This window comes from Mus musculus, chromosome 2, assembly GCF_000001635.26.
Source record: "Mus musculus strain C57BL/6J chromosome 2, GRCm38.p6 C57BL/6J".
Classification (NCBI taxonomy): domain Eukaryota; kingdom Metazoa; phylum Chordata; class Mammalia; order Rodentia; family Muridae; genus Mus; species Mus musculus.
The window spans coordinates 104,458,772-104,480,107 of NC_000068.7; the positions used below are offsets into that span (position 1 = coordinate 104,458,772).

General features: G+C 39.7%; 1 protein-coding gene across 2 annotated transcripts in view; it reads right to left on the reverse strand.

Annotated features, from left to right (window-relative positions):
* Positions 1 to 21,336, reverse strand: part of Hipk3 (homeodomain interacting protein kinase 3) — a 68,009-nt gene that overhangs the window by 32,291 nt on the left and 14,382 nt on the right. For both annotated transcript variants that reach the window (NM_001145824.1, NM_010434.2), the window contains exon 2: positions 11,978 to 13,076. In NM_001145824.1, the coding sequence (NP_001139296.1) occupies positions 11,978 to 13,074 (1,097 nt within the window). In that variant the 5' untranslated portion in view covers positions 13,075 to 13,076. The remainder of the gene's footprint in view (positions 1 to 11,977; positions 13,077 to 21,336) is intronic.

A 21,336-nucleotide genomic window follows, 5' to 3' on the forward strand; every position in this document is an offset into this window, starting at 1 on the left:
CCATGACTCAGCTCTGTCATTTCAAAGAATTCGAATTAGTTCATACCTACCTACTACACAGCATCAGACACTACTGGCTACCATAGTAAATATACAGCACAACTCAGGAACTTAGGAGGTCAAAGCACTGAAGAAAATGGACTAAGTTCAAGCCCTGCCTGGGCTACACAATGATTCCCAGACCAGATAAGGCTAACAAGACTGTCTCAAATAACTACAGACAGGTAAATGGCCACGCATTCACACAAATTCAAATACATTACACCAATTGATTTGGCTCTGAAGAACTGCAGCAGTACACATGTCAGAAGTAAGCCACCAAGAAATAAGCATGGGAGACTCCCTGTCACCACATCAAAGAATCTTGCAAAGCTCCGCCCTCAGTGTAGCTCCTATGCATAAAGTGCATGTAGTGTCCCAACACATTAGTGCTTACTCTACATTATGTGTTCATCTTCACAGCAACCTTTGAAGTAGCTATTAACAGTGTCACGATGAGTAAACTGAGGCTCAGAGAGGAAGGAACTTGCTCCAGGTGATGCAGTAGGTGAAGAACCAGAATCATAAGCATGTGGATGAATATAGTAACATAATTCCCTTGCTTACTTAGCCCATCAATCCACGCTTTTGTTCTGTTTCATGACTTAAACTCCACCCTTGTCTAAAAACAGGATATTTAATTCCTCATGAACTAAGACAATAAATTATTAAAACATAGTATTAATATATTATTAGAATATAGTTACATTCCTTTATAACTCTAAATTTGACAACAGTTTCTTAAATTTTAAGCCCCAAGCATGGACAACAAGTGAAAAACTAGAAAACTACACTTTGCTAAAACAAATAATTTTGTACACTGTCAACGGTGGCTGGAGAAGGACCAGAGACATGGCTCAGTGATAAAGAGCCTTCTTGCTCTTCCAGAGGACCTGAGTTCACACAGGGTAGCTCACCCATCGGGAACTCCAGCTCCATCAGGAACTCCAGCTCTAGGAGTTGCATGACCTCTTTTATTTTCCATGAGCTAGCCAGGAAGAACAAGCCAGTAAGCAGCAGCACAGACTCACCACCAACGCCTGCCTCCAGTGCCCTGCCTTGAGTTCCTGACCTGCCTTCCCTTGGTGATGGATTTGATGTGGAAGTGTAATAAAACACTTCTTTCAGCTACTATAGTGTTGTAGCAATAAAAATCCTAAGATACACATAAAATAAATCTAATTGTGTGTGTTAAAGAAAAAAATTACAGTGCAGGGGTCCAGACCAGAACAAAAACAAGACACAGAGAAAGGTGTGGCAAAATTACATGCAGGAATATATCAGAGTTAAATCAGTAGGATCTGGTCACACGGTGACTACATAAACAGTAGGGAAACGAGACATCAAAGAATTGCTTCTAAACTGAGTGTGGTAGCACACATCTTTATTCCCCAACTCTGTCACCGTTGTGCAACAAATCTGAATCTCAACTTCCTGTTCATAAGATGCAGATGATGTTGCTATTTTTTAGCTACTCCAAGGGTTAGTGGTAAACTCTTTAGCACAGTGCTGAGGACAAAGCAGTCAAGAAACATCATTATTTCACTTTATATTCTTATTCCCCACATAAAAAAAAGTACCTACACAAGACACATAAAACATATCTATACTTTTAATGTTGTAAAACGTGGCTAAACCATTTCAAATTTTGTAAGTTTGTCTACTGAACCTACTCATATTAAAATACCTTGTGAAGAAAGGCATTTTCTTCCTTTTTAAAAAAGACTTGAAGGCAAGGAAGAGAAGAGAAGGGGATGAAAGGGTCTGGTGCATCCCAGAGCTTAGTACGCACCTGGTTGGTTCTCCTACATCCCCTTCCTGGATGCTGAGATTATAGCACCCAACACACACAACCTGGAGACCAAACTCTGGCTTCCTGCATGCCAGGCAAGCACTCTACAAACTAAATGAACTACAGCACAGCTCCAAAAGGCCACCTTCATGTTACACTGGAACAGGGTAATAATACTTAGGAGGGGTATAATATCTTTCAGCAAAATGCATATACCCACACTACCTTAAAAATCTTTTTCATAAAAATATGAAAGTATACCTGTGAGATGCAGGTTTACACAAGCAGGCTCTCTGACATTATCTGAAAATTATATCCATAATGGGATTGCTTTAAATGAAGAGTAAAGATGTTCTATAAAATTATAAAATAAAACCACAACATAAAGGGAGAAAATGTTCCTAATTTGCTACATTCTTGCTAGCTTTTAAAAATCATCATGTGGCTAAAGAAATGGCTTAGCACAGAGTGCCTCCTGCTCTTGCAAAAGACCCAACTCCTAGCTTACACTACCACCTATAAATGCTAGCTCCAGATCTGATGTCTCTGCTCTGTGCAAGCACCTGAATTCATATGCACATACCCAGACACAGATACAGAATTTTTAAAAATACAATCTTTTAAAAAATATTTTGTAATTTAAAAATATTAAGTGAAATAATTTTTAATTTTAAAGAAATATATACAATTTTGTAAATCAGGGCTTTCATAAAAGATGTATTTTTCCTATTTAATGTCAAAGTTTAGCACATATTGGGACTGTCTAAGTAATACAATCTCACCTCACCAGCTGACACCTAAATTATTCACCAGCACAGAACTGGCACTCTTTCATGGTAACACACTCATTAATAACATTCAGGGAACTAAATTCCAACCACTGGAAGTTGATGAAGAGAGAAATAAATAGGCATATATGCTTTCAGGTGTGAGAGACAGGCACCTAACCCATGTCCTCATGACAGTACACTGCACTGTACATCCGTGAGGCTAGATGTACTTTTCCAATAGTGCTACAGACAGCCTATGGAGATACTGACAGCCTTTGAAATCATAAGCTTTTACTGACTTGATTAAAAGCCATGAAAGTCTTCTTTTAACCTATAAGTGACTATAAGAGGTACACGTAGATTTTAGCATACAGCCTTTCAAGCCTGAGAGAACTTATCAATCTAGTTTACAGGGTGTTTTGGTTTTTCTGTATTTTGTAGCTACCATGTGGAGAATTAAACAATTGTGATAAAGCTTTAGAAAATGCTTTCAAAATCTACCTAAACAGTACCATTGAGCATTTAGACATTAAAGCTTTGTACACTAGTCCACATCTATAGGACACGAGGGTAGTATAGTCCATTTACCTATTTATGTAGACGTGTATGGTTAAGTAGCCTCCTCATTTATAAAGTCAATGACAGAAATTAAAATTCAGAGTTTCCAGTGTCCTGGTTTTACACCAACTCTATTATTTATTCATCTTTCTCCTCTTCCTTTTCTTCCTCCTCCTCCTTCTCCTCCTTTCTGGTTACTAATATTTTTTAAATCATATACAAAAAAACTGTCATTATATAAAAATAATTCAAGAATCAGATAAGAGTTAAGTGTGAATAATGAAGCATGAACATGCAATAAGGGGGAAGATTACATGGGAAGAATATTATTTTTTGTTTCATCTAAGGAAAAATCTAATACTCAATATGTGCATTAGTTCAAATGCTCCTTTCAAATGACCATTATTTAGGACATAGCCAATTCATTCTCCTTCTTTGTATGGCTTTTAGTCCCTTAGGTACAATACTAAAAGAGATACTGTCTGAGATATTTTCCATGGCACAGTCTCCAAGGTCAGAGCTCTAAGTAAGCAAGGTACAAATAATGTACTAGACTCTAACGCTTCAATATTCTTAGAAAAATAAAATGTATATGCTGAATCTGCTCACTCGCCACTATTCTTATGGTAAGCAAGCACACTTGTGTTGCATGAATGAACTCAGAATGTATTCAATTTCTGTTTATTAGAAGAGGACATTTTAACATTGAAAGATGTCTAGAAGCAAAGAGCCCACAAGCTCACGAACATGCTCAGCATCACTTTCCTCAAAAAAACAGTCCAACCCCAGTCAAATAGTAAGAGAGCACTTCACAGCTATCAGAATAGAAGAAAGGGGTCTGGAGAGATGGCTCAGCAGACAAGGGCACTACCTGATCTTCCAAAGGACCAGGTTCCGTTCCCTGCACCCACATGCTGGCTCACAACCACCTCGAACTCCAGTTCCAGGCAATCCAATCCTCTTTTGGCCTCCTAGGCACCAGGTACACACCAAGTACACAGATGTGCATGCAAGCTATACACCTGTCTTAGTTAGGGTGTTACTGCTGTGAACAAACACCATGACCAAGGCAAGTCTTATAAAAGACATTTAGTTGGGGCTGGCTTACAGGTTCAGAGGTTCAGTCCAGTATCATCAAGGCAGGAACATGGCAGCATCCAGGCAGGCATGGTACAGGAGGAGCTGAGAGTTCTACATCTTTATCTGAAGGCTGCTGGTGGACGACTCACTTCCAGGCAGCTGGGGTGAGGGTCTTAAGCCCACACCCACAGTGTGACCTACTCCAACAAGGTCACACCTCCTAATAGTGCCAATCCCTGGGCCAAGCATATACAAACCATCACAACACCCAAAACATAAAATAATAATTTTTAAAAATGTTTTTAAATATTGAAAAAGAAAAAAGGAACCATCAGGGATGTGGAAAAGCTGAGTTCCAGATATATACTGTGATTAAACCTGTGAAATGTTATGGAAACATAGAGGATCCTCAAAAAATTCAAAATGGAATCATATTATGAGCCCAACAACTGAAGAAGGAGACAGTTGCACCACCATGTTCACAGCAGCTACTCAGACACAGCAGCTTTCAGGAGGGTCCAAGTGACAGGATGAGACAGAGAAGTGGTTACTAGAAATTGAGATGATGGGGTACTGTCCAAAGAACACATCTGAGATGTGCAAAATGAAAATGCCCTAAAGACCTTTCACAACAACGTGGCTGTATTTAACACGATGAAAGAATACTATCAACTTTTACATCAGGTAAAAATGAGAATTATTTCCCAGAATAGGCTCATGAGATGGTTAAGGGGACAAAGGCCTGGCACCAGGGCTGACAACTCCCAAGACTACATGGTAGAAGAAGATCCAGCACCTACAAGTTGTCCTCTGACCTCCACACTCACACTGTGGCACAGTATGGACCCAATAAACAAATTCATCTAGTGAGTAATAATAGAAATTAATCATAATTTCTGTACTGGACATGGTAGCTCATGTTTGTAATCATAGCGCTAGGGTGCTAAGGTAGGAGAACCACTGAGAGTTCAAGGCCAGCTTTGGCTATATAGTAAAAACAAGTCTCAAAAACCTAAATTAAAATTTATAAAGTAAATAATATTATTAAAATATTAGTACAAAAGCACTGGAGAGATGACTTTATGGCTAAGAGCATTGGCTCTTGCAAAAAACATGGGCTCAATTCCCATCACCCATATGGTAACATACAACCATCTTGTAACCCCAGTGCATATATACGCGTGCAAGCAAACCATCCATACACATTAAGTTAAATAAATAAAAGTCTAAATAAGAAATCCCCATTAGCTCTGTTTAAAAAAATAAAAGATATATGCCAGGTGTCACCTTCAATCCCAACTCTTGGGATCCCAGCAGAGGCAGGCAGATCTCTGTGCATTTGAGGCCAGCTTGGTCTACAGAGGGAGTTCCAGGACAGACAGGGCTACACAGAGAAACCATGCCTCAAAAAAAAAATAAAATTAAATTAAATTAAAAAATAAAAATAATAATATTAATTAATTAATTAATTAAAAGTAAATATTAGAAATGTGAGCTCAAGAAGGCAATGTGTTTTCAAATGCAGTCTTCTGGTTTTCCTAACACACAGGGACAATACTAACCAAGGGTGTCCAGGTACTAGATAGAACATATATAGAAAAGAATTTTTATAAAAATAATTCCAAACTGTAGTTTTTAGAAATATCACATTTGAGGCCAAGCAAGATGGTAAAGGTGCAGAAAGATTCCTAGACTATTACATAATATAACCCTCACCTACTAGCCACGCCTCCCAAGTTCAAAGCAAGTATTATCAATCAGAAGGTCTAAAATTAGCTGGGCAAGGTAGAGGAACATGTCCCCAATCTCAGCACTCAAGAGATGGAGGTAGGTAGTTTAGGAGTGCAAGCTTCAGTTACACAGTAAGGCAAAAACCAGCCTGGGCTATATAAGACTCCGTCAAAGCCAGCAAAATGGCTGCCCATTGGGTGGGTAGAAAATCCCTAATATAAACTTTATAAATATACCTGCTTATAATTCTAAAGCTTTAAATAGTAACAAAGATGGGTGTAGTAACTTATGCCTTTAGTCCCAGCATTCCAGAGGCAGGGGCAGGTGGGTCTCTATGCATTCATAGTGACATCCAGGAGAGCCAGAACTACATATGGAGACTCTATCTCAAAACAAGCAAACAAAATAGAATAAAACTCAATGTGTCAGAATCAGATATACCAATATGTATGTATTCATAGCTTTACTATATAAACTTTTAGAAATGTAGAGCAGAGATAAGCGCCATATATCTTCTAGTTTTACCGTGAGAAGGCTCTGAGAAAGCACTGACACTTGCATACCAATAGGTACACTTGCATTAGTATACAGACATGTGCTAAATAACCATTCTCAAAAGAAAAAAAAAAAAAAGAAGGGGGAGGATGGTATGCCTTTAATCCCAGCAACTGGGAGACAGAGAGAGGTATATTTCTGAGTTTGAGGCCAGCCTGGCCTACAGAGCGAGTTTCAGGATGGCACAGAGAAACTGTGAAAGAAAGAAAGAAAGAAAGAAAGGAGGGAGGGAGGGAGGGAGGGAGGGAGGGAGGGAGGGAGGGAGGAGACCTACAAAGAAAGACAATCTGAGGCCTGGGGCTACTGAGTTCAAGACAAGCCAGAACATCTTGTGCCAGAAAGCAAGCTCTTGAGGAAGGCTGAGCTCACAGCACAGAGGCTGGGACAAGTTCACAACCTTGAACTCAGACTGGCAAGTACCTACCTACTGAGCCATCTTCCTGGCCCAAAATTATCCTTGTAATCTAGGAGTACACTGAACTATTTAGGGTTAAAGGGGCTCTGTATCTGAAACTGTGTGAGTGAGTGAGTGAGTGTGTGTGTGTACACAAAAAATATGTATAGGAAAACTAAGAAAGTAACATGTTGGGCTGGTGAGGTGGCTCAGCGGTTAAGAGCGCCGACTGTTCTTCCAAAGGTCCTGAGTTCAAATCCCAGCAACCACATGGTGTCTCACAACCATCTGTAACGAAATCTAATGCCCTCTTCTGGAGTGTCTGAAGACAGCTATAGTGTACTTACATATAATAAATAAATAAATAAATAAATAAATAAATAAATATTTAAAAAAGAAGGTAACATGTTAGTATTTTATATATCTAAAACTACTTCAAACTGAAAAAGAAGTATAAAAGAATAAAAACTGCTCTCCCCTTTTCTCCTTGCACAGCTGCTTATCACACTGCATGCCAGGCGGGGCTGGCTATGTGCTAGTCAATGCACCCAGCACAATGCACCCCGCCTTAGGGCACTAAGGATTTTAGGAAAAGGCTCTAATCACTGACAATTTCTATTCTTTTCATTGGTACCTTGAACTCACTGGTAACACTAGGGATACGTGCTACTACTGATGCATGCTATAACATGGATGAACTTTGGTTGGCCGTTGAAAGAGACAGGAAGATGAGAAGGCTGGAGAACAATGGTGGGGGGGGGTGTTCTTTGGAGGGTGCATAAGCATTCTAAAATTGATTCATCAACTTACAACTACAACTATAATCAAAGCCATGGAAGTGTATGCTTTAAATGAATGAAGCTCAAGACCAGTCCAGGCTACAGAGTAATTCTTGGGCCATTCTAGGCTCACAGAGCAAGTCTTTCTCATCTCACCCCCTAACTCTCTCTCTTGAGAGCAAGAGGTGAGAAACAGAGGAGAATAGATAAAAATGCTTTGAAAAACAAAAATGAAATGGTGCAGAAGCTCGGTAGTCTAATCTAAAGTAACCTACCTGGGTTTGGTGGCACACATCCAGCACTTACGAGTCAGGGGCAGGACAGTCACATGTTTATAAGGCTAGGCTAATCTATATAGAATGTAACTGGACCTGCATAGTAAGACCCTGCCTCAAAAAAAAAAAAATCAAGAAATAAAGTAACCTATATAAAGTATCAATTACAACGGGTCTCTCCATATGCCTTCTATATGTCAGAGGAACGTTACCTTTGAAACTTCTGGGTCCAAAAAGAGTGTGCCCTAAAGAACAACTGTCATCTCACCACTCATCACTCCACCTTTCTGTACTAGCACAGGAGTAACAAGTTGAGGCGAGGACCACAGCTGGGTGAGCAGTCTCACTGCGTTTTATCCGCATTCCTACAGAGCATGCATTACTTCAATGGCAATTATCAAGTCATAGTATAGCAACATATATTTCCTGCTAAGCAGGTTACTTTATAGCCCACTTTTCTGTCTCTGCTCTGAAATAGCTGAGACCCACAGGCTAAAATTCTATATTTAAAAAAAAAAAAAAAAAAGAACGTCATGACCTGAATATTGCCACCACACCTCATAAATACAGCACCTTCTGCTGCTAAAGCTTCCCACATTCAAAAGCCCTACGTGTTCCTGACAGAAAGCACACTCAGGCAGCTCAATTTAGAACATGCTGACCTTGAGCAAATCAGTGCCCTTAGCATGCTCTGGCTTCCATCACTGCAGGAGCTAGACAGCCTCACCATCTATAGTAGGCAACAATCTCTGGCCGCTACCCTGTCTATTTTAAGATATCCCTACTACATTTGTGTTGCAGAGTTTAAACGGGTAACACATGAATCTGTGTCTAAATCAATTCTTTACCTTAAAACTAGGATATACATCTTAAAATATTTATTATACTACCATTTAACCACACAGAATCTTTTAAACAGAAAAATCAAGTATAATCCAATTTCTAAGTAACCCTGTCATAAGCTAAAACAAAAGCAGCAAGGTTGCAAAAATGATGTGCAAATTCTGAAATAAAGTAATCGCTAGCCACCATTTTCATGTAAAGATAGACCAGACTCAGCACAAACTAATTAAGAACTACACTGCAGTTTTGCTAATCTATCTTAATATTTACTACCTATTCTACCTCTTAAATCTGCCATCAAGTCCATTTTCAGTACTTTATGAATGTATAATCATCCAAAACATAACCATGAGCTTTATTTATTAAATACAAACTTCTGGGTTTTTTTTTTTTTTAAAAAAAACTCTCAACACTCAGAACCTGTGACTAATCTTAGCTCTGTACAGCTTCTGAAAGCCAGGTAAATATTAACCCGAACTCAGAATAGAAGTTATACTTAACAATTATTCCGAATTTTCTTCCTTTCTCAACATAAAGGCTAATATTTATGCCAAGACCTAATGCTAGAAAACAGGATCATAAACCAAAACAAAACAACAACAACAAAAAAACAACAACAAAAAAGCTGGGCGGTGGTGGTGCACGCCTTTAATCCCAGCACTTGGGAGGCAGAGGCAGGCAGATTTCTGAGTTCGAGGCCAGCCTGGTCTACAGAGTGAGTTCCAGGAAAGCCAGGGCTACGCAGAGAAAGAAACCCTGTCTCAAAAAAAAAAGGGGGAAAAAAAAAAAGAAAACAGGATCATATTTAAGTTTTTTAAATGATTCTCTCCTGAAACATTTAATATACCAATAGAAATTCATTCTCAAGTATAAAATGTTTCTGTTTACTCTCCTCCCAAACATTTCGGTAATAAAAAGGAAACTAGATATCACATAGCACAGAATCTGACATGGAAATAGTGCAGGACCCAAATATAATGAAGTCACTTACTAACGAGTGAACTAAATATAGGGCGCAGGCAGCTGGAGCTGGAGTTTATATAATATGATAGCTGGCTACTGAAGGCTCGGAGCCCACAGTCTGTGACAGAAAGGACAGGAGTCGGGAAAGCACTACTAGTGTTTCTTTCCATGCAATTGAATAAGATTTCAAAATCTTTATTCCAGAGGGGGGAAAAAAAACAGCTAAAGTTGAATCTTACATTTCAATAAACTAAAAAAGGAAAGGAGCAGTTGGGACGACAGAGGATCAAGTAAATCTAAGTATATGAAAATAGGCGACATCTGCTACTTGCTGCAACAACAAACCATCCTTTGTCCACTGAAAAGGTGGCTCTAGTGCCCTTTTGGATTTGCCTTTTCATTTTCTCATTAGTGTGTGTGTTTGTGTTCGTGTGTGTGTGTGTGTGTGTGTGTGTGTGTGTGTTTTGAGACAGGGTTTCACTGTGCAGCCTTGGTTGGCCTGTAACTCAGAGACCCATCTGCTTCTGCCTCCTCACTATAAATTAAAGATGTGTTCCTCCAAATCCCACATCTTAAAAACAGCATTAAAAATGGCATTCAGCAACTCTAATACTAGATATACTAAATATACTAACAATAAATCAGACTACATTTCCTAATGTTTATGTCAATAAACTTAATTATTACTAAGTTATATGAATATGGGATTCCTTTTGATAACCTACTAATATAGCTAGGCATACAGAGTTGGTTTCTGTAGAAGCTGACTGACTTACCCCTTATCTATGCAAGATTTACAGCATGTTTTCAGAAGACTAATTAGGAAAAGCAAAAGTAGTACAAGGGCAGATGTGGCATCCCAAAACAGCTACCCCCTCATTGGGTCAAAGTTTATAACCCTCCTATTTGTAGCAACCTCTGACCACAACCTGCATTTCTATCTGTTTAGTGACTTGTGAACAAGCACTCCTCTGCCAGTACTGCTCCTATACCTGCCCCCACTGTGCTGGAGAACACAGCACTCTAGACTACACCAAGAACATCTCAGCATTCAAGTGAAATACAACAACATATTCCTCAACCTAGGAACTGGCGATTCAAACTATGAACTCAAAGTCATTTTCATGCTCACAGAGGAACCTTACTAAGCATTAGCTAGTGACTGAGACTACAATACTAAGACTAGCATTACACTAAATCTTGACAATGGAACCAGTCAGTAGCTGAATAGAAATTATTCCAGTCTTCAAATTTTCCCACACATAGCACCAACACTAAGATATCATTACTCACAGCATATAGATTGAAAAATTCGTTGCAGCTATGTACATACATGTAAATCTTTAAGTCATTAATCAGAATAATGGTCTGAACTTTTCTAAATGTTGTTATATGAGATTATGTCTTTATTAAATTACTTCTCCAAGAACAGAGATGGCTCAGTAAAGGCATTTGTCGCAAGCCTAATAACCTGGGTTTAAGCCCAAGGACCCACATGGTAAAGGGAAGAATCCAGACTTCCACAAGTTATCCTCAGACTCGCACATGTCCACCATGGCATGTATGCACACACACACACACACACACACACACACACACACACACATGAGCAAGCACACAGTAAAGTGTAAGAAATGAAAATGAATGTATAAATGTAAAAAATAAAACTTTAAAAATTAAAAATTACTTCTTCCAAGCACTGAAACGCTCCAAGAAATATACAGAAACTACTTTCAAAAATACTTTCCAACATTTAAAAGACTCGTGTTTCATATTATTTGTACATCATTCTCTCCTATCTCCCATTAATAATAAAAATAACCAGACATCTCCAGGTGGTGGTGGCCCACACCTTTAGTCCTAGCACCTGGGAGACAGAGACAGGCAGGTTTGAAGCCAACCTGATCTACTAAAGAGTGAGCTTCAGGACAGCCAGGGATACACAGAGAAATCCTGTCGCAGAAAACTAAAAAAGAACAGCTATCTTAGCATGAAACTAGTGGAGATTTCTATTGGCCTTAAAGTAATTTTTTTATGCCTGGATTTTTCACATCCTTTTATAGCCTCAAACCTAAAGAGATTTTATTGATTTCCTTATTTAACCAAAGAAGCAGTCTCTCTCATCACATGCACTTATCAAACTTCACTTAGCAGAAACTCAGCGTTTGTTAGGTAGCCAAAAATTATTTGCTGCCTACCTGTAGTAGCGAGATTGAAGATACGTTGAGCAAACAGTCTTTGATACATGACTGGCCGATCCAAAGTCTATCACTTTAACCCTGTACGGCTGGCGAACAGGATCCACCAACATAATATTCTCTGGTTTGAGGTCAGCATGAATTAAACCAAGACTTTTTAATTTCTTCAGTGCAGTGGCCACTTGCTGAAGAACAGGCCGGATCACCTTCAGGGGCAGGGGACTGAATTTATTCTGTTTCAGGAAGTCATACAGGTTCTGCTCCAGCATCTCAAAGACTAGGCAGGTGTGGTTACGGTGCTGGAAGCACTCATAGGCTCGCACAAAGTTATACTCATCAGCGTTCTCTGTACTCAGCCTTGCCAAGATGCTCACTTCTATCTGCCCTTGACGTGCATACGAAGGGTGATTCTTCAAAATTTTAATGGCTACAATTTCATTTGTCCCTCTCTTCCAGCATTTGACAACCTGGCCAAAAGTGCCACGACCAAGAAAATCCAGGACTTCATACGTGTTTTTCATAGAGCAAAGGACTTCATGCTGCACTAACTGATAGTCGCCTTCCCCGCTGGTGCAGTTCTGCTTCGATCCTGTGGTCGCTGTCACAACTGTCACTGGGTTTCCCATGTTGGTTTGCAACATTGCAGGAAGTATGGACAGTTCATCAACAATCTGCATCGCGCCGCTGTGATTCTCCAACTCCTCACTCTTGCGCTTTAACCCGCATCGCTGGGGCCCTTCTAGGAAATGTAACCTGTTTCTCCACACCACGGCCCGCGGTGCCTCCACTCCAGCCTGCTGCGCCTGAGCTGCTAGGACCTTTGTAGCACCGGCAGTGTCTTTGACAACAATGGCACCTGCCTGCAATGAAAAGCTGTGTCCTCGAGGTTTAGTAAATGGTATCTTTGTCTGGAAAGCACTACCTTTCGTGGAAGGATGAGAATTGCCAAAGTTTCTACCATTCACATGGATCTGAGGATAGGTTCTTTCCTGGAAAACACAACCGCTTGGCTCTACTTTGAGTTTCTTCACACTACAAAAGGCACTTGACTGAGTTTGATAAACATACGGTGGGTAGACCAAGACTTGTGAGGCCATACCTGCAAAAAAGAAAGGAATGTTAGCCAGAAAACCAAGTTTTTCCTTCAGCTTTGAACTGTAGGAAGAAAACTTTCAGGGTCAAATTCACAATATGCTAAAATAATAATAATTTTTAAATTTCATTAGGATTTTTCCCCTGGGAGGAGGTAATATCTTCAATAACTCTACATTAGTTCTTCAATATTTTAGTAATTTGGAGAAATACTTAGTGACCATCTAAATAGCCAGGATGTGCAGTAGAAACTGTACGGACCATTTTCCCTGTGAAAGGAAAAATACAACTCCCTAAACAAATGGCACACATGTGGAAAATATTCTCTCATCAAAATATAATTTCTGAACCAGGAGCTCGGGAGGCAGTGCAGCAGTAGGAACAGCTGCGCACAAGGGCGAGGACCATTGCTCATGCCCAGCAACCTGGAATAGCTGGCTGTGGTCCCTCGCATCCCTGTAACTCCACTGCTGGGGCCTGCTGGCTTCCGGCCTCCATGAAAAAAGAGAACTCCACATTTAGCCTCAAAGTAACAAAGCAGAGAATAATAGGAGATGCCAGACATCTTGCTTTGGACTCTGATCCATGCATACACCTCATACACATGAAATTATGAGCCAGCCAACAGAGTTTATAATCGGGAAGAAACAACTATGCATGTTAAGAATGTATATACATACAGGGATTAATTTAAAAGGGCCATCCTTTTCATGAACAGCTCTGAACTTATATTCTACTTGCCAAATACCCTTTGATCTTAAAGGGCATTCATTACACTATAAAGACAACTTAATGGCTTTCTACCCAGTTCCCTTCATCCTGCCAAGTTCCCAAACATTAAATGACTTTTTATGGATTTTATTCTTACTCCATCTACACAGCCATCAAGCATACAATGGTTTTATGAATAGTATCTGACTCCAGTGTAACACACATACAAAGGGGTATTTAACATGTTACTGGCACAGCTGACTTTTCTCCCTATGACCTTATTTTTTTTTCTATAGAACTGGCAGCAATATTCTTTTTTTTTAAGATATATTAATTTATTTTATGTATGTAAGTACACTGCCACTGTTTTTCAGACACACCAGAAGAGGGCATCAGATCGCATTACAGATGGTTGTGAGCCACCATGTGATTGCTGGGATTTGAACTCAGGTCCTCTGAAAGAGCAGTCAGTACTCTTTATTTATTTATTATTGTACATAAGTACACTGTAGCTGACTTCAGGCGCACCAGAAGAGGGTGTCAGATCTCATTACTGGTGGTCATGAGCCACCATGTGGTTGCGGGGATTTGAACTCAGGACCTTCGGAAGAGCAGTCAGTGCTCTTACCTGCTGAGCCATCTCCCCAGCCCCTGACCTTATTTTTATAAACTCAGAATTCATGTAATATACAATCCAACAACTGCTAATCCATATACATAAACTTAACACACACAAATAAATCCTTACTGCCACAAAGAAAAACACATTAATTATATAGTTATTTAATCTACCTCCAACTAGTCTGTCATATAACAACATACAACACAAGTCGAAAGACAAAAGCATTGATTACTTTACTTGTTCCATGTTCTTTCCTTGCACACAAAGTCCCACAGGTTCTCTCTAGTTATATCCTTCTCTGCATCTACGCTTGAGCACACTACAAACTCTACGAGCTGACCAAAGAATGCAGTACTCTCTTGCTCATGTTCTCATGAGACACATCATGCACCTCCAAGGAAAGCTAGGCACTGAGAGTCAGGATAACTCCCCAGTCTTCTCCTTTAGACTCGTTCACTAGACTGTAACTGTCGAGATGTAACTCTCTTTCACATGAAAAATGAATTAAAGTGTCTAGATGTAAAGGTAATGTTCAATAAATTTTGGATGGTTCTGTTAATTTCAAAATATTTTTAGTAGGCCACAGAGATGACTTATTGAATAAAGCACTCAGTTGCAAGCATGAGAGCCTGAGTTCATGTAAAATGCTGGGCCTTCAGACACAGAATGGCTAGGACTTGTTGGCCTGGCAATGAACTGAAACTGCAAGCCCCCAGGGTCAAAGAGTATGGAGAAGACTGATGCATCAGGACTCGTACATCCTCCTCTGACGTACACATGCACACATTCACATGAGCATATCCTCATGCATATACATGCAAATATACTGCACAGATACATCACAGACACACAAATTACCTTTATCCACCCAATTTTAAACTCTGTGTTAACTGTGTTGTCTCATACTTTAACATATCACCACTTTCAACTGTTTTTATCTCAGAAATAATTACCACAGTATACAATTATCTATAATATAAAATAATAACTGGAAAAATATTAGAAAGAGCTATAACCAATGGGGGAGTAACTATGCAACTGCTTAGTGAATGATTTATAATATTTGGCTTAATGATACTGATATCTGATTGGAAAATTTGCTCTATGATCACTCAAGTCCAGTGAATAAAGTCATTTGCTGCACAAAGCTAGCACCCTGATTCAATACCCAGAACCTACAGGAGCTAGACGGAGAGAACCAACTCCACAAAATTGTCTACACACACACACACACACACACACACACAGAGGCACACATCATGCATGCACACAGAAAAATTAAAATTAAAATAAGAAAATCAAAGCTCAGGGCTGGTAAGATGGCTCAGCAGGTAAGAGCACTGACTGCTTTTCCAAAGGTCCTGAGTTGAAATCCCAGCAACCACATGGTAGCTAACAATCACCCATAATGAGGTCTGACACCCTCCTTCTGGTGTGTCAGAAGACAGCTACAGTGTACTTATGTATAATAATAAATAATAAAGAAAGGCAAGAAAGAAAACCAAAGCTCAAAGGGACCAAGTAATTGGTCTCAAAACTATGATGCTAAAAAAAAAAAAAAAAAAAAAAGTAAATGCACCACCCAAGACAGAGCTTCCAACGCTTCCCGCCCAATGTCCAAACTGCCCTACTATAAAGTCAGAGACAAACTTCACAGACAGATCAAGACTTTATAGTCACAAAATTAAACTCTGGTGTTTAAACCTTTAAGGAAGTTCATCTGTTAAAAAAACAAACCCTCCAGCATCTATCCTATACCTTTACTCCAGGGCAATTCTGAAGTTGCACTAATTTACCACATTTTAAGGCAGAGTTTCACTATTTAACTGTGACAGACATGGGATTCCCTATTTCAGAGATCCATCTGATTCTGCCTCCCTAGTGTTGGGATTAAATACCCAGCTAATTTAACAAAATAATCCTAGTTGAGAATTCTTTCTAAACATGTCAAACTCGTATATTATGCATTTTTGTAAGGCAGGCCAATCACAGACTCAATGTTAACTCTCTCCTATGATACTAATTTTTAAAACACCTATATAATCCATACCCATAGATCCAAAATGACAAGTATAAAAATCATATATTAATACCAGTTGCTGTATACTTAACAGTTACTGAACACCATGGAATCCAACCCATTGTTTTTGTATAACACTACACTATTTTTTCCTTATACTATAAACAAGGCTGTACTCTGGAGCTATCCTCTTCATGTCCTTGACATTCATCCTTATCAGCAGACTTAGGAATGTCGTTTTGAAAGACTTTTTTGACAGTGGCAGCTACCTACAACTGTTCCGTAGGAGCATCATAAGGCTCCTAATGGAGCAGCCATTAAGCTTACTCTCTTCAGAATCTTTTCTGTTTGTAGCTGTGGCTAGCTTAAAACTCAAAGCAATCCTCCTGCCTTCGAACCAGGTGAAGAATTCCAAGTGTACACAACCACACCCAGCTCTCGAATCTCAGGTACTTTGTTCTGAATATTTATGTTTACAGACTCTCAAAATCTGTACATTGAACCAAGCGTAGTGGCACACTCCTTTAATCTATGGGGGCAGAGCAGGGGGCGCAGAGGCAGGTGGCCCTTTGACTTAGAGGCCTACAGAGAAACCCTGTCAAAAAAGTACCCGAAACCTTCCCTCCCCACCAAGTGTAATCCTAGAAGCTGGGAAGCTGAGGCAGAGAGAATGGCATGAGTTCAAGGCCAGCCTGAGCTACAGAGTGAGACCCCATCTCAAAAATACAAAGGGGCTTTGGATTGATTAGGCTGTGAGTGCTCCCTTTCATAAGTGGGAACTTGACTGCCCCTCCACCAACCCAAGTCACAACTAGGTGCTGTCTTTGGAGCAGAGAGAAAGCTTTCAACAAATCTGGTTGCATCTGGTTGTTACATTGGAAGTCTCCAGCCTACAGAATGAGCAATAAATTTATGTAGATAGGCATGGGTTTTACCCTAATCCTATACTTAACCTGAAATTCTATCTAAACCCTACCTTGTATAACAAGTAACCAGTAATATAAGCAACACGAACATCCACAGATATGGATTTGGCCAGCCATTGTGAACTATTACAAGACATGTTCTCCTAGTTTCTTCTTACACATAATATGGGGTCTACTAAGCAAAGCAGGAACCACAGCAGAAATGCTTTGCTAACAAATTCAACTTCTGAAAAAATTTCTGTCAAACTTATCTATGCCTTATGGTTGAAGGGCTAATTAAATAACGAGACAAACATATTAAGTCAATAGTTTCTTAAAGTTTCCTTATTCAGTTTCCTTCCACTTGTCCAAATCATTTACAAAGTATCTTCCTTTTTGAAAACTACAATATACATATGATATATATCATATATATGTGATACATATCAGATATATATGTATGTGTGTGTGATACATATCATATATGTATATATCACCTCCCTCCCAACACTAGCCCTCTTTTGCCATTAAACAATAATAAGCCATCCTCCTATGTCATGACTCAGGTAACCACCTTTTTTTTTTTCTGTTCTATGAATCTGATTTCAAAATAAACCTCATAAGTGGACCCACATTTGCCTGTTTATGATTTAGAATAATGTCAGAATTTATCCATGCTTAACATGTAACCAGATTTACTTTCTTTGTAAGATAAAATAGTAGCCGGGCGTGGTGGCATACGCCTTTAATTCTAGCACTTGGGAGGCAGAGGCAGTAGAATTACTGAGTTCGAGGCCAGCCTGGTCTACAGAGTGAGTTCCAGGACAGCCAGGGCTACACAGAGGAACCCTGTCTCAAAAAACAAACAAACAAACAAACAAACAAACAAGCAAAACAAACAAGATTAAATAGTATTTCATGCATGTATATATGACATTTTATTCATCCATGGATGGACACTAGAGTTGCTTCCAATTTGGGGGGAAGGGAGGTATGTTGTTGTTGTTGTTGTTTGCTATGTATACCAAGCAGGGTTTAAATTGATACAGAGCCACCTACCTCTGCCCCTCATGGTGCTGGGATTAAAGAATTACATCTTTAATCTTAATAACCTATCAACTCCACTCAGGAGGCAGAGGCAAGCTGATCTCTGTGAGTTCAAGGCCAGCCTGGCCTACACATCAAATTCCAGGACAACCAGAGCAACATAGAGACCCTGTCTCAAAAACAAACAAAACAAAACAAAACAAAACAAAACAAAACAAAACAAAAAAAATCACCTACAACTAATATGAAATAAGTAGATATGGGTTCACTGATAAGTGAACTTACTGTCTCTTTAAAGGAAGAAAGGCTGGAACAGAAAATTAAGCATGCAATTTAAGTTGCCTTATGAGGTTAAATGTATGTTGTGTGACAAACACTTTTCCCAGGAAGAAACTATGCACACATCTACTCCCCCCAGCAGGGTGCTCACAACAGACCAAACAACAAATAGGAATAGGAACAAAGTCCAACTTGGTCAATCAGAGTTTTATTTGGGTTATTGATAGGACTGCAGATGAGGGGTTACTTACAGAAATGCTCAGACAGCTGCAGCACCAAAGCCCACCCCAGCATGGGTGAGAGCCCACCCCAGCATGGGTGAGAGCTCACAGAACTGGAACCCTGGAGCAACTCAGGACAACTCAGCAACCCTGGACAACTCAGCCGGCCCTGGTTCTTACTCTTCACAGCTCAACTACCCTTGTCAGAGAGCGCCTCTCAGCTTTTATTGATTACTCTGGCAGGAGGGGCCTAGTGAATGAATCTATTCAGTTTCAGAGACTATCAATGTCTTCTCTACAACCAGAGAGGTTATCAATGTTTTATTAGTCTGATTCTACACCATCTCACTTATATGAAGCAAGAAGGTTTGGCCTAGCTATCTGAGTTAAATTCATTTAACAGTTTTATCATTTGAGAGCCAGCAGGACAGCTCAGTAGGTGAAGGCAATACCCACCAAGCCTGATGACACAGAAGGAGAGAGCTAGATGTGCTCTGACCCCCACAAGCATGCCTCCACCACAGCACACACACACACACACACACACACACAAGATTCTACAAAAAAAAAAAAAATACTAGATGCTGGGCATGTGGCAAACACCTTTAATGACAGCTCTTGGGAAGAAGAAGCAAGCAGATCTATTATTTGAGGCAAGCCAGGTCTACAAGACAAAATTCTGGCTAGCCAAGACTCATCTTAAAAACAAAAGTTCTTATGAACTAACCAGTACCCTGGAGCTCTTGACTCTAGCTGCATATGTATCAAAAGATGGCCTAGTCGGCCATCAGTGGAAAGAGAGGCCCGTTGGACTTGCAAACTTTATATGCCCAGTACAGGGGAACGCCAGGGCCAAAAAGTGGGAGTGGGTGGGTAGGGGAGTGGGGGGGAGGGTATGGAGACTTTTGGAACATTTAGCATTGGAAATGTAAATGAGGAAAATACCTAATAAAAATATTTTTAAAAAAAAGTTCTAGCATTTCAAAGATAACAGAATTTTAATTTCCTAAACTTTTATTGTGACTATAAAGTCTAGAGAAACTGTTGTTGCTTCTGATAACAATAGCTTTTTGGCAGAAGAAATTGAAGATTGTTAATTTGTCTTTCATTTCTAGATTTAAAATTTTGTATACAAAACAAAACCTGGTATGGGTGCACATGCCCATACTCTCAGCATTTAAGGAAGTGGGGACAGAAGAGTCAGGTGTGCAAGGTCAACCTCCAATACACAGCAACTTTGATACAAGACACTTCCAAATCTAAAATAAAATGCTACTTGCTCCACTGTGCTAAAACTGCTGTGTGTTTCCTACAGACAAAACTGGCCGACTATTTCAGTTCAGTGTAGTTATCCACCTCACCCCACACCATACAAAAGAAAAAAAAAAATAATAAAACAAACAAACAATAAAAAAAAAAAGAAAAAAGAAGTTAAGGAGTTCGAAGAGCATGTCCTGCTTTGGTTTTTGGTTTTGGAGGACTCGGGGATGCTGCCTGCCCTGTCTGTCTGAGAGAGAATCCAGCACGTAGCTTAGGATGGCTCACAGGCATTAAGAGGCGCTTCTTCTTGAGGGAGGAAAGACACTGGAGCTGTCTCTGGTTAATGATTCCCCAAACTGTACTCCAAGAATGAACACTTGTGGTTTAGCATGAGACTTTTATAATGCTGTATTTATCTTTCATAACATTTCACTCAAATTAATCTTCAAATAAAGCACAGACTTTCCTTCAAGAGGACTAATACAAATTTTACATATTCCCACTTATCTACTCCAAAGACCATGAAGTCAAAAGAAATCTGAGTTTCTAAGTGTCTGAACACTTTGGGTGTACGTAAGTACCCACACAGACTTACATTTTTATCCCTTTCAGTTTAAAGTGCATGCTACATTTTTAACAAATTAATCATCAACCTTTAAATGAGAAACTAAAGATACAAAAAATACATATTATTTAGAGAAAAAGAATACACTGTAAGCAGACAAGTTTGACCTTATTCATCTGGATTCGGTGATTCATGCCTACAAGCTGTGATGGTTTGTATATCCTTGGACCAGGGAGTGGCACCATCTGAAGGTGTGGCCTTGTTGGAATAGGTGTGACCTGGTTGGAATGGGTGTGTCACTGTCGGTGTGGGTATAAGATCCTCACCCTAATTGCCTGGAAGTCAGTCTTCTACTAGCAGCCTTTGGATGAAGACATAGAACTCTCAGCTCCTCCTGCGCCATGCCTGCCTGGATACTGCCACGCTCCCATCTTGATGATAATGGACTGAACCTCTGAACCTGTAAGCCAGCCCCAATTAAATGTTGTTTTTTATAAGACTTGCCTTCTTGGTCATGGTGTCTGTTCATAGCAGTAAATCCCTAACGAAGACACAAGTCCTGCAACTTTCCAGGTAAAAGTGGGATATAGAGTTAAGGTCATCCTTGGCTACCTATCTAGTTCCCTCCAGGCTAGCC